General features: G+C 46.7%; 1 protein-coding gene across 8 annotated transcripts in view; it reads right to left on the bottom strand.

Moving 5' to 3' along the window:
• Txndc11 (thioredoxin domain containing 11) overlaps positions 1-14,126 on the bottom strand; it is a 57,526-nt gene that overhangs the window by 2,288 nt on the left and 41,112 nt on the right. For all 8 annotated transcript variants that reach the window (XM_087571279.1, XM_087571280.1, XM_087571281.1 and 5 more), the window contains 4 exon segments: positions 11,881-12,670; positions 8,920-9,062; positions 8,178-8,287; positions 3,790-3,870 (listed from right to left, as the gene is read on the bottom strand). In XM_087571279.1, the coding sequence (XP_087427405.1) occupies positions 3,790-3,870; positions 8,178-8,287; positions 8,920-9,062; positions 11,881-12,670 (1,124 nt within the window).

Here is a 14,126-nt window from a genome sequence, read left to right as displayed (position 1 = left end):
GAAGCCCAATCTCAAAAAACCAAAATAAAATTAAACAAAATTAAAAATGGAACGGGAATGCATTAACTGAAAACTTGTATAACCTTTTCACACACGAATCCAGAAGCCAAACACCTGAACGTGACAGAACATGTTTCATTAATAGATAACACTCTTCCTATCAAAACTCACAAGAGATAGATATGCCAAAATGTACATGGTGACCCACACTGGTAACTCCAGCACTCAAGGCAAGAGGAAAACCAGCAGTTTGAAGCTAGCCCGGACTATATTGTGAGATCCTACCTCACAACAAAAAAGAAATAAAGTTATATACCCCTTTATGCAGTGTTTGGAAGGGAGAGCCTCCAGACAGCCTTTTACAATTTTTAAACTTCCATGTAACAGAAAACAGGAAGGACTTCAGCGTTCACATGGAGGCTGTGTCTGCCAATTATCTGATGAGTGCTCTCCAACAGAAGACAGCAAAGCACTCGGAATGCGTGTAGACTACTGGGCCTATCATTCTATCAAGCAGCAAAGGCCTGACTTCTAGGGCCAAGTAGAGGTGCAGCTTTCCTTCAGAAGAACTGCGAGAGCTCAGCGTGTCCTGGAAGCCTTACAGAGTGACACTGGTCAATGGACGCTCTCTGAAGTTTGGGGTGATGCTGTAGTCCCCTAGAATGCTCTCAAACCTTCTATTTACTTTTGGTCATGCTTTGGTTTTGGAGACAGGCCGCTTTCTATAGCTTTGGCTAGCCTGGAACATATGTAAACCAGGCTGGCCTCAAATAAAGATCCAAATGCCTCTGCCTCTTGAGTATTCATTCAGATTAAAGCTTTGTACCACCATACTCACCCCACACCTTTAGTAAAAGAAAATTTTAGTTATTTTTGTTCAAGTTAACGTTTTTCTGTATAGCCCTGGCCATCCTGGAGCATTTGTGTACCAGGCTGGCCAAAAACCTCAAGAGATCTGCCTGCTTCTGCTTCCCAAGTACTGGGATTAAAGTTGTGTGCCAACACCACCCACCACATACATTTCATTTTATTTATTTTTTTAAGATCAAAATACTGGATTTGTTTGTTTGTAGACAGGGTTTTTCTGTGTAGCCTTGGCTGTCCTGGAACTAGCTCTGTAGATCAGGCTGTCCTCAAACTCAGAGATCCAACTGCTTCTTCATTCTGAGTCCTGGGATTAAAGGCCAAGTCATGGACACGGTTTTTATTATTATTATTATTATTTTTATGTTTAAAAAAGTAGCTAGGACACAGGATATCTATAAACTGCTTCCAAAAAGAAGTTCTTTGAATTTAGGAATAGTGGCTGCCATCATTAATCTCAGCACCCAGAGGGTTAAGGTCATCCTGGGTTTCCCAGAGAGTTCTAGACCAGCTTAAGATTCAATGTAAGACTCTTGTCTCGGAAAACAGCTCCCCCCCAACCCCGACCCCAAAAAAGGTCGTTGTCCTGAAAGCACGGTGCTAGTTAGAGTTCCCCAGAAGTGGTGGTGTTCTTCTGGGGGTGACATTGGAGTATCCTCGTGGAACATGTTAGAACACCCCCAGAGGCGGTGGTGTTCTTCTGGGGGTGACATTGGAGCATCCCCTGGCCCAGAGTTAGGCGGAGGTGTCTGTAGCTTGCAGTGTCCTCTGAGTAGGGCATAGACTGCTGGTTTGGGGGACTGGCTCTAAGAGCTCTCTATGCAAGAAGGAGGTGGTCTGCACCCCAGCCTTCTCTCCTCCCACTTTTGATGAGGAGAGGTGAGACCAGAGCAAAAAGAGACTAGGCATAGACAGGCTGTTCTGTGGGCAGAAGGCAGGACTCTTCCCAAGATTTTAGTCCTCTATGACTGCAGTGGGGCACAGTCAGTGCATATAGTTAGCAGGGATGTAGACAGCATACAAGCAGCGTCTTCCAATGCTTGCAGCCCTCACACCTCAGAAGCAGCCATGTCAACACCTTAGTGTTCTTTCTCAGCACATCTCCACTTTGTGCACAGAATTTGCATTTTCCACAGCGCACATACAACTTTCACTAAAAATAGCAGTAACAGGTGAATGTGAAAACAGTCTTATTACATGTGATCCCACAGTGGTTTCATTTCCTCTTCTGTGAGCCTTTGGACTTGATAGTTGATAGTCATGAACCACTTTCAGCTCTTAGACACTGCCTCGTGACCCCCACAGTCCTCACTCAGATGACTGCTTCCTGCTGGGCCGGCACTGATCTCTGTCACCATCTGTCTCCTTTTACTTATTTTTATACGGGCAGTGAATAGTCACATTCTACCTTCTGGGTAAGCTTCTGGTAATGCTCTCTGGACCAGCTAAGAACTTGTGCCCATTTTTAGGAAGTGAGGAAAATCTCACTGTAAAGCAGCAGACTCTGATTTAAACTCTGTTTAACAGACATGGACAGTCTTCTGCTCTTTAGTATCAAGGGACAAAGGAGGGCTGCAGGGACCTAAAGTTTTCACTTTTTTGTTTGTTGGTTTTGTTTTGTGACCCAGGGTTTCACTTTATAATTCCTGCTAGCTTTCAACTCAAAGAGCTCCACCTGCCTCTGCCTCCCAAGCTGGAATTAAAGGTGTTTGTCACCACACCTGGCCTGCACCCAGCCTTTTACTCTACAAGGCAGCTGCAGAAGGGATGCTGGCCATGGACGTTCCTGTGGTGTGCCTGCCCGGCAGGTGTCTGTCCTAGCATACTGATACTCATCAGTCTACTTGCTCCCAAAGTCCTGCAAAGGCTCTAACTTTAATACCATTACAGTGCATGCCCAGCTGTGTCACACACAGCTGGGATTGCTGGTGTTAGTGTCCACGATTTCTCATTATATGGCAGTTTAAATATGTCTTGGAAAGAAGAGAGTTCGTTGTGGCAGAGCCAGCCGTGGAGTGGATCGAGTCACTCTGTTTTTAGTGTGTGAGCTGACAAGCCCCTGCTACCTACCACAGGAAGTACTCTAGCTCACAGTCTCTGAGATAAAGGGCAAAAACAGAGACAATGAGTGACTCAACATAGTCTAAGGAAACCCTCTGGCAGAGAAGCCAGAGAAGCACCGCAGTGCTGCAGTGACCTTTAAGTGCCAAGGACCAGTCCTCCTGAAAGGACCCTGCATTTCCCACACACCCACAAGGGGTGTGAGCGGTTCCCACGTAGATCTCTTCTGTACCCAAAGGGAAGCTATCTGTGAGTGACAAGGGAGGCAGCATCCAGCTTGTCTGGCTTTAGAGTAAAGAGTTCATTTCCTTGTTTATGGAAATGTTTGGGTCTATACTCATAACCAAACCCAACCCCCCTTGCTAATGTCCCATCCCTGTTTGCTGGAGTTTTTAGGACAGCTGGGTGACAGACTGTATACATGCAGAGATAGGTCTCTACGAATGGAGCAGAGGTTAGGGAATGCCAGTGCCCCTCGAGTGAGAGGGACACATGGGTAACAGCAGGATTCACCCCACACAAACGTGAGGACTTTCCTGTCAATCATCCTTATAGGTTCACACAGGCTGTCTAGTTCCCAGGGATGTACTTGGTAGGTTGAGGTGAAGGCTTGCCTGGTCTACATAATGAGTTCTAGAATAGCCAGAGCTACATAGTGAGGCCCTATCTCAAAAAACAAAAACAAATAATAAATATAACATATGACATTCCAACACTAAAGCTCTTCCACTCTGTATCTCTAATGGCACTATTTTAACAATAGCTTAGAACATAATGAATGATTTACAATGGAAGCTCATTTCATCTTCAGCCCTTAACAGGAGCCCTACCTACACAATATTGAAAACAAAACCCCAGCCTTACCTATTGCAGGGAAAAAACAAAACGGTAGGAAGACGGTCAACCATGAATTCCCAAGGAAGATCATTCTGAGACACATCGATCCTGAGAGAGGCAAAGGGAAAATGACTGGTAAGCAGTGACTGGCCTGATGTGAGAGTGATCTGGCTGCAATATCTGTCACCCCATTGATTCGGCTGATCTGGCTAGCTAGGCAAGTATCCCCTTCCTCTCTCAGCGCTCCATGTGCGTTCCTCCCAAAGCTGTGTGCTTGGTCGAAAAGGGCGAGCTTCCCTGAATAGAGGAGGAGCAGTCTTCAAGGGTATATGAGTAGCTGCACTCCCCAGCTAGAACCTCCAGGCAAGCTCTAGAAGTGATTGGCCAAACAAGCCCAAAACCTAAAGAACTTGGGAGTGTTTCTATGGCCCAGACTAGAACCAGCCTTAGTGCAGGTGCAAGTTAGGCACCTACACTTTAAGAACATGTCACCGTGTACCCTGGGTAACAGAAGATTCTGAAGCTAAGAATCAATTCCCCAATTACCTCAATGAAAGAGTCCTTCATGTCCTCATCAGGACCTGGTGAGTATTTAGTCTGTGCATTCGTTCTAGCAAAGGAAAGCTACTGAGCACAGCACACAACAGGTCTCTTTGACTGTATAGTCAATAAATCCAGATGAAGGCCAAGATCAATGTGCTGTCTTAACAAAGTGCCAATTCTCCCCTCCGCTCTTCCCACCACGGGGCCTTGCTGCTGCAGCATCTCTAGTGCCAGAATTACTGGCATGTGCCACCAAGGACAGGAGATTAATTTACCTATGTAAAAATGGTGTCTGTTAAGCCACCCACCCTGTGATTAATTACTAGGAGAACACAGTACAACTGCCCTGGTGAATGAACTCCCTCCAGCAGCAGGCACTGGGCTGGGCAGATGATGAGGATCACATGTGCTGACCCCACAGAGGGCTGATGGCATCCTTTAAGGGGGCGATATTCATGATCAGTGCACAAGGAAGATGAAGATGCTGGACCTATTAATTTGACAGGGTTTTTCAAAAGGTGTAAGTGGTATGGGATGATCAGGCAGTATAAACCAGTGTTATGTATTTGCCCAAACTGCCACATGGCCAAGGAATGTGGATGAGGTGTGTGATGGTTTGTGTATGCTTCGACTGGGGCATGGCACCATTAGTTGTGGCACTGTGGGCGTGGGCTTTAAGACCCCCATCCAAGCTGCCTGGGAGCCAGTCTTCCAGCAGCTTCCAGATGAAGATGTAGAACTCAGCTCTGCCTGCACCATGCCTGCCTGGACGCTGCCATGCTCCTGCCTTGATGATAATGGACTGAACCTCTGAACCTGTAAGCCAGCCCCAATTAAATACTGTCCTTTATAAGGTCATGGTGTCTGTTCACAGCAGTAAAACCCTAACTAAGACAAGGTGGTAGAGTGCTTGCTTAGCATAATTTATAGCGACGCCCTCCTTAAAGCAGGCATGGTGGCACACACCTATAATTTCAGCACTTGACAAAACCAAGAGGACTGCAAGTTCAAGGTCATCTTTGTCTTCATAGTTATTTGGAGGCCAGCCTGAGATCCAGGATACTTTCATAAAGACATACAGAAAACTCTAAAATTGGCACAACCAAATGCAAGCTTTTTCTTCACATTTTTTTTTTAAAGTATAGAATAGTGTTTCTTTAGGGCATGAGGGGGGAGTAGAGAGAGAGAGAGAGAGGGAGGGAGGGAGAGGGAGGGAGAGAGAGAGAGAGAGAGAGAGAGAGAGAGAGAGAGAGAGAGAGAGCAAGAGCGAGCTAGAGAGTGAGAGGAGTAGAGGCTGGCCATGAGCACGTGGAGAGGGAGGGGGAAGGGGGAACAAGTGGGAGAAAGAAGGAGAGGGCAAGAGCAAGAGAGCAAGCCCTCCACATCTTTTAACAAAATGGCATGTCTTGCCTTTGCCAAGTGGTACTGGCCACCATCCTTTATAGTTGAATGTGTTTTCCCTCCAAATGTGTACCTCAATGAAGAGTCCACTGTGAAGTGAGAGCCTTTAAAACCCACAGGGACTGCAAGGCTGCTCCCCAGGATCCTCTCAGTGTGGCTTATGAGCTGACACAGCAGGAGTCACATAGCTCCTACTCTACCCTTCTCCATTCATTCAGGGAAGTACTGATATAGGGAGGGACAGAAATGTCCCCTATGCCAACATCACTGATACAGGCATTTCCTGTTGCTGTATCAGAGATCTGCCTGCCTCTGTCTCCCTCGTGCTAGGACTAAAGGCATGTGGTACCATCTGCACATTTATGCAGAGTTTAGATTAAGGCAGGGCATTGTGTATGCCAGACAGCACTCTATGCCCTCACACTACCACAGCTCCAGCCCCCTTTAAATGCGGTGAGTCTACAGTATCAACACTGAGTCTGAGTACCAGCCCCGAATTTACATGTTGCACAACTCTGGACAAGTTGCCTAAGATTTCTGTGCCTTTAATCAAAAGAAAGCAACGGACTCAGCAGTTTCACTCGCCTAGCGTTCTGAGGTTAAGTATATGCACGTGACGATCTCTTAGCACAGTCACTTCTCCAAAGTGCCCCTAGTCATTGCTAAGAATAAGTAGCAGGCAGCAAGTGACATATAAATACACACGCTCACGACTACCTTTTAAAGATTCTTTTATAAGTTATGGCTGAGGATACAGCTAAGCATGAGTTCCTAGGTTTAATCCTGCCACTAGGAAAGAAAGAAGCAAGCAGTCAAGCAAGCAAGCACTCACATCAAGCACGTGGTCTTCACCACACATACTTCTAGTGGATATGAATCACCTTTTATTATCTTTTCATTGGAAAGATTTTATCTCTATCTTCTGCTCTTTCCCCACGGTCTGGTCTAACTGTTCACTTAATGATCTGGATGTAAGGGCTTGGTAAAGTGCTTATTAGATAAGCTACTGCTCATGGTGCTGACCAGACTGAAGCCTTCTGTAGACGCAGTCCTGCAGGACACAGAAGCCAAGCTGCAAAGGAAGTGGAAGGTCACAGGACCTAAGAGCCATCAGGCAGCTAGGAAGGAAAAGGCACAGCTTGCACGCACAAGACAAGATGTGGCCCACAGGCATGTCAGTGGCATGACTATTTCCTGACTGGATTTGAGGCCTGCTCCATAACTCAAAGTCCATCAAAACTCATCAAAGACCATGGCCATGGAGGTCAAAGGCCCTAGTGGAGAGCTTACTAGTGTTGTCTGACTGAATGTACAAACGCTGTGTGTGTGAATACTCCTGCTTACTCCACAGGCAGATGCTGCTCTCAGCTTTTATTAGAGAAGCTTCTCTCTGTAGCCAACGGTGCAGAGTGAAGGAACTCGGGGAGATGGAAACGTTTAAGAACTGATGACTGGGGGAGGGATCTGAAATGCTCTACTCTGAGCATGACATAGCCATTGCATTCATGAACTCACAGCATTTACTCAGGAACAGGGGAAGGGCTCACGATCTGCCCCCCTGGAGAGTCACCCCCTACTGACAGATGTTGAGGGAGGGGAAGCACTCATCTCCAATAGTTCAGCCACTGGTATGTTCCCTAGCTCTAGAGTATAGCTTCACATGCATAGGTGTGTGAGTGATGCTGATTACAACAGCGTACGACATGAATCAGGAGGCGAGCGACTTACAGTGAGAAGGTTAAAAGGCACAGGCGTGGAAAAGGTGTGCACGCAGTGTACTCAGGATGCAGCAGAGGTGCATGTATAAAACTGCTGAGGAGCTGGGTATGATGGTACAGACTTTCACTCACAGCACACAAGAATCAGAGGGAGGTGGATCTGAGTTCAAGGTCAGTGTGGTTTTACATAGTGAGTTCCAGGCCAGCCAGGACTACATAGTAGATAGACCCCGTCTCAAAACAAAACAAAACAAAGCAAACATCTCCCACCTACCCAACTGCCAAAGAATATGTGTAATGAAACTGGTGTTTGAAGGCAGGCATGGTGGCTTGCACCTGTAACCCGAGCACTTGGTAGACTGAGGCAGAAGGACTGCTAAGAGTTGAAGGTCACCCTGGGCTGCACAGTAAGCTCAAGCCAACCTGAACCAGAGGGAGAGTGTGCCTCAAAACAAAGGATTTAAAATGTGTTTAACAAAAGCCCACACAAAGCAACCATGGTCATAACTGGACACATGGTTATTAACCAAGTCTCCCTCTTGATTTCACCAAGGAATCCCAGGGCTGGATTGCAATCCTGGGAAAGCCCTTTCCCAAGACGTCTCAGCAGCAGACCTTGACCTGTTTTCTCTGTATTCCAGACAGCAATAAGCATTTTTACGATCATTATTGTCCAGCTTACCTAGCCTGGGCTAGCTGGCAGAGAGGATTAAGAGCAGCACAGCCCGTGACGCTCAAGACTGGTGTGCTTACCTGGCCACAGTAAATGTGTCTTCTGGCAGAAGCCGAGCTAGCTGGATGAAGATGTGATTGAGAGATGGGCAAAAGCCACACCACTGTGTGTAATAGAGCAGCAGAACGTCCTGTGGGAAGGGGAGACAATAGTTACTCACAGCTGCTTCCTGCTGTGCTGGGAATCTCAAAGATATAGTCAACTTGACTGCTTGTGCAGAAATCATGGTGAGATTTTTATCTTAGTTATAATTGTGTTTTTCTTTATGGTCTTTGGACAACTAGAAAAGCACCATGCAATCTGCTCATGTTGCACCACTAAACTAATCTGCATGTCAAAACCAGACTGTTTCCCCTCAGATAGCCCCGGCTGTAGGAATTAAGAGATAGCAGTGGGCTTGACTTTTGTCCCTCTCTGGCATTCCTAAACCTGTTCCTGTAGTGATCAGGAATGCATGCAGGGAAGGCTGCATGCAGGGAAGGCTGCATGCAGGGAAGGCTGCATGCAGGGAAGGCTGCATGCAGGGAAGGCTGCATGCAGGGAAGGCTGCATGCAGGGAAGGCTGCATGCAGGGAAGGCTGCATGCAGGGAAGGCTGCATGCAGGGAAGGCTGCATGCAGGGAAGGCTGCATGCAGGGAAGGCTGCATGCAGGGAAGGCTGCATGCAGGGAAGGCTGCATGCAGGGAAGGCTGCATGCAGGGAAGGCTGCATGCAGGGAAGGCTGCATGCAGGGAGGGCCTCACGGTGCTCCCATCCTGTACCTGTTTCCGAAGGGTTACTTCCCAGAAGGTGTCAGTTGTCACTTCAGTGATTAAATGCTGAGTTGGAAACTGGGCAGAATCACTTCCAGTGAGATGCCTTTTCAAGGGGCTGTAGAGAACACTGAAGTTTTGAATAAAAGACTCTAAAAGTAAAGAGAAAATGAGGTCAGCTTTGCTCTAGGTACAAGCAGAATAGCTTGCCTATTTTAAATTTCAAATACTTCAAAATTGAAATGATTTTCCATGTCAACATTTTTATTATTGTTTCAAGACAGGGTCTTACTTTATAGTTCTGGCTGATTTAGAACTTGCTATGTAGACCAGGCTGGCCTTGAACTCAGAGATCTACTTGCCTCTTGAGTAATAGGATCAAAGGCCTGTGTCTCTATATTTATGTTTTTTGTTTGTTTTTTAATCATTTCAACTAAGCGGACCCTACCACAAAGGCCCAGGGTACCAAGAGGCCTGACTTTGGCAGCAGTAACTCAAAGGATAGTCCTTTACTAACTAAACAATGTGTGAGTGGGGTGTTCAATACACTGTGAGGATTCAATCCTGCTCTCTTCCACAGGGACTACCGCAGACACGCACCTCGAGAACACACAGTGGCACACAGCACACCCTCTGCAAGTAGCAGCCTTGGATGCTAAGCACTACTACTACAAGCACAGTGCAGTACAATGTGAAGTGTTTAGTGCTCATTAATCTGAGACCAAAGGGCTTTTTGTTTCCTTTATTAAAGTTCTTCAAGTTTCCTTTTTAAAAAAGCTAACAAAAACAAACAATTATACATGGTGGGAAATATATAAATAAACCTCTAAGTAATCAAAGTCCTAACTTACGCCAACAGTCTCACCCTTTCCACCAATGCCACATCTCAGAGCCCTCTGCCTCAGCGAGGCAGCACTAGTCTATAAACTTCCTTCTCGCTTCCAACTCCCTCCAATGGAGGTCTTGACAGAGTGACTCGCTCTGTAGAAGCAGGAGGTAGGAGAGTGCCATGAACACTAAAGACACACCTTTATCATAGCTCAGCAACGCTTTGTGGGCTACAGTTTTGGACTGTGAAACCATGATTTCCCAGTATGAATGAAGCCTAAATTCTGAACCACTCCCAAATCTGCTACAAAATACAGAACAGAGAAAATAGCTGAGCCAGAGTTGATACAAAAGATGAAATGAAACCTGAAGAGGGCTTCTTTCAGAAAACCTGGAAATTCAAAGTAGTGTTATGAGCTTCTCTGAGCTGAGTATTACTCACAGAATCCAGAGAACCCAATCACCACTTGCTTTAGAACTTACATGTTCATTTGGGTGTGGTGGTGCACACGCGCACACCTTTAATTCTAGTGCTTGGGAGGCAGAGGCAGGAGGATCTCTGAGTCTGAGGCCAGCTTGGTCTACACTGTGAGTTCTAGGACAGCCAAAGCTATGTAGACAAACCCTGTTTCAAAGGAGGGCAAAAGCTAAATAACAGTAACAAAGAAACATAGCTGGGAGCTGAGGAGAGATGGCTGCTCTCTCAGAGGACCTGGGTTCAGTTTTCAGCATCCACAAGGTAGCTCACAATTGCTTGTTCCAGGAGATTCAATACCTCTTCTGGCTTCTCTGGGTACCACACATACATACAGGCAAAATATCATATACATAAAAAAATAACAAAAACTTAAACCACATGCTTGGGGAGATGGAGAAATGGCTTAAGAGCACTGACTGCTTTTCCAGAGGACCCAGGTCTGATTCCTAACACCCACATAGTGGCTCAGAGCCTCCTGTGGCTTCAGACTCAGGGGATCTGACATTCTCTTACGGCTTCTGCAGGTACAGCACACATGTGGTATACAGACATACATGCAGCAAAACATTCATGCACATAAAAAAATAAACATCAAAATAAAATACACGTTTGTTTCACTTTAAGAAAGACGAATATCCCAACATATCATAAATTGGGAGTGACTGACTGTACTCCATAAAGTGTCTGACCACAGGTCTGCGTTGAGCATCAAAGAGCTCTTGTGATTATAAAATAACCAACATTTCGTGAGTCCTTTATAAAGGTGGCTAATGGGAATGCTCCACAAGAACAGATGAAAGGACTAGTACTTAAGGAGCTGTGCTCGCACTGCCTTCAGTCTCTAAACTTAGAACTCAAGGTCCTCTCACTACTGCACTCCTCCCTCCTCCACTTGGCAAGCATGGGCTCTTCCTGCTTCTCCAGTGACGCTGAACTAATGAGGCTTTTGAATTTAGTTTCTTGTGCTGCATGTCAGGAATTTCGGCAAAGTCCGGGAACAGCATGAGTCCCTTTGCTGCTGCCAAGCCCTGGGAGTCAGCTCTGGGCTGCTTTCCCACAGTGCAAAGGCTTAGGTCACCTCACGTGCTTGCTACTGCAACCTGCTCTCAACACTCGTGCATGGCCATGTAGCACTGGGGGTTAAGATGGGCGTCTTCAACATGCTATAAAAGTCCAGCACAACAACTGGGGCCTGGCGGCCCTGAGACTCGTACATTCACCCCGTGGAACAGGAGTGAGCAAGACAATCTAGGTTCAACTGTGGCTGTTACTGGCCCTGCTTGTCAGCCCCCGCACGTCCCACTTGAAAGGCTCTCACCACTTGTCTGGCATGGGAACCAGGTTCCTCGTGATTAATATTTGCTCAGCTTTAGAAATGTGACAGAGGTTGCCAGTCTTAGACTCTTAGCCCCTACAAGTTAGCTGACAAACTGAACCAAAATCTGACAGACAGAAGCTTCTGCTCTATTTCCTGGACAAACTAGTTTCTTTTCAAACTGACCAACCAACAGATAAAGACAATTTTTGATCAGTTGTCTAAAGACTGAAAATGAGCTATGAAGCTGGCGTCATCCCCATGATCAGGAATAAGACCATCAATGCAAATTACAGCTCTTAAGCTAACAAGCGCTTACTATGCGGAGGGAGCAAACCACCTACAGTACCTAGAGTGAGCTTCACGAGGGCTTGTTTGGGGTCCAGGATATAGTGAGATTCTTCTTTCACATCGACAATTGTGGCAAACTCCTTCACAGGAGCAGAGCTTGGGGCACCCAATCTCTCTGCATATAACCAAAATAAATTGGAATCCAAAAGGTAGATGTTCAGGGTCTTGTTGGTTCTGCAGCTCAGGCCCGTGAAGGCTGTGCTAGAGAGGCCCACTTCAGGAAAGCGGTACCTGTTCTCCTCAATGTGAGGAATGGAACTCGGGGCAGTGGCCTCACAGCTCTTCTCTAAGGCAGAGAATTCGATGGCTGGGGCTGTGAAGACGTCCTGTGCAGAGCCAGAGAAACTTGCCGTGCCCCGGGATATAGTCCTGCAACATGCAGTGTAGAAGCTGAAAGGACTATAGGAAGTTAAAAAATTGCTGCATTCTATGCTGCCTGACACCACACGATAAAAAGTCTGCTCCTTGAGGTAGAAAGAATCCAGAGCGGCTGCCATCTCGAAGAAGCTGCACTGTGGCACACTCACTGAGCTAGGCCTGGTACCCACTGACTGGTTGACACACAGCTCACAGACATTGTGGGTCCTGGAGAGGGCTGGCCCCTGTGGCAGCACCACTGTGTTACAGCAGGGGGACGCTGCCATCAGCTGAGCATCAGGCAGTGGGGCTTGCAGCTCTGGTGCCAGGGACTGGAACACGGGTGCTTCTGCCCGCCGCAGGTGCTGAAGGAGGCGCTCCACCACCTGGTCCCCGCGACAGTTACTGTACTCCAAGGCCACTTCGGTGATCTGAAAGACAGGGCAGAACTGGTAAGAGCCCAAGTTTTATGGATGTGGAAAATGGCAGCTGTGCTGCCTGTATGGCATCCCCAAGTCACCGGCAGGAGAAAAGTAGGCACACCAAACTTTGGTTGTTTTGTTTTTAGTTATTTGAGACAGGGTTTCTCTACAGACTGGTCTCAGATTTACAGAGCTCCACCAGTCTCTGCCTCCCAAGTGCTGGGATTAAAGGCATGCACTACCATTGCCCAGCTCACACCACACTCTTACTACAGGGGTCTGACTTTTTTTACATGCCCCCTCTACCAGCGAGCAATGAACCACTGCTCTGAGTCAGAAGGTCCTGAGGTACCTGCCAATCACAGACAGATAAAGTCCAGCGGGCAAAACTGCTCAGCTCAGGAATGTATCCAGACAGAAGGGAACGGAACCCTCTTGCCTCCCAGGTGAGCATACTTTCTTCATACCTTTAATATTCTCCTATGCTGTCATTTTTCTCCAATCTTCAGTAATTCTGAAAACTTCCCAAATACATGTGGAGAGTTAAGTAAATTTACAGCTTATATTCTCCCAGGTACTCCCATGCCACACAGGAGATTAGCACACCAGCCTATTCCCAACAGTCCACGCTCATCCTTCCTTCTTTCAGAGCACCGCTCCCCTCCCTGGACCACTGTTGCTAGGTTTCTGGCTACACACTATAAACCAGCTAGTCCTCGGTTTCTGCTCAGTCTCCTCAGGCCACACCTCCTCCTTTCTCTTAACACCTGATTTCTACACTGATGACTGTGGTTCTTAAGACCCCGCTCAGGTAACGGCAGCCCTGCTCTGAATGTAAGTGAACTAACTAACTAACTAGCTTCTGCAATGTTAGCCACTCCCATGGCCTCAAAGGTTTCTGCTGGAACGACTGCCCCCTTTCCTTACAGGTTATGGATCTTCACATGTGAACATACGGCATTTCTGAGAAACGTACACAGTGTCCTTTCCTGAAGAGAGTAACTACTTTACTCTCAAGTTTAAGGTCATCTTCAGCTACTTAGTAAGAGTTCAAAGCCAGTCTGGGCTTTGTGAGACTGTCTCAAACAAAAAAGTATGTTAGTATGTATGACATTTAATGAATACATTTCCAACTTAGATAACTTCTATAACAGTATTTATGAAAGATTAATTCAAAACGTATTTACAGACATGTGCCAATTCTCAAAGACTGCTTAGAGTAGGAAACAAGTCAGAAGGACTTTGGAGGCTGAGACAAATATTTCCTTTGACTGGCATGTTGCATAATATAGAGCACGATGTCTTAAGAGTGCTCTTAGGGACTCGGGGGGCTGGTGTTTCTGCTGCCAGGACCTACGTGTTCTTTGTGTGCGCTCATGCAGGTGTGGGGTGTGTATTTATGTAGCACATGCGTAATGGCGGCTGCCCACTCCTTGGCTTGGTGTAGCCAACACCCGTCACTTCT

This window comes from Rattus norvegicus, chromosome 10 (genome assembly GCF_021556685.1).
Source record: "Rattus norvegicus strain SHRSP/BbbUtx chromosome 10, alternate assembly SHRSP_T2T, whole genome shotgun sequence".
Taxonomy (NCBI): domain Eukaryota; kingdom Metazoa; phylum Chordata; class Mammalia; order Rodentia; family Muridae; genus Rattus; species Rattus norvegicus.
The sequence above is the reverse complement of the archived record's forward strand: the minus strand, read 5'-3'. Positions and strand labels throughout refer to the sequence as shown.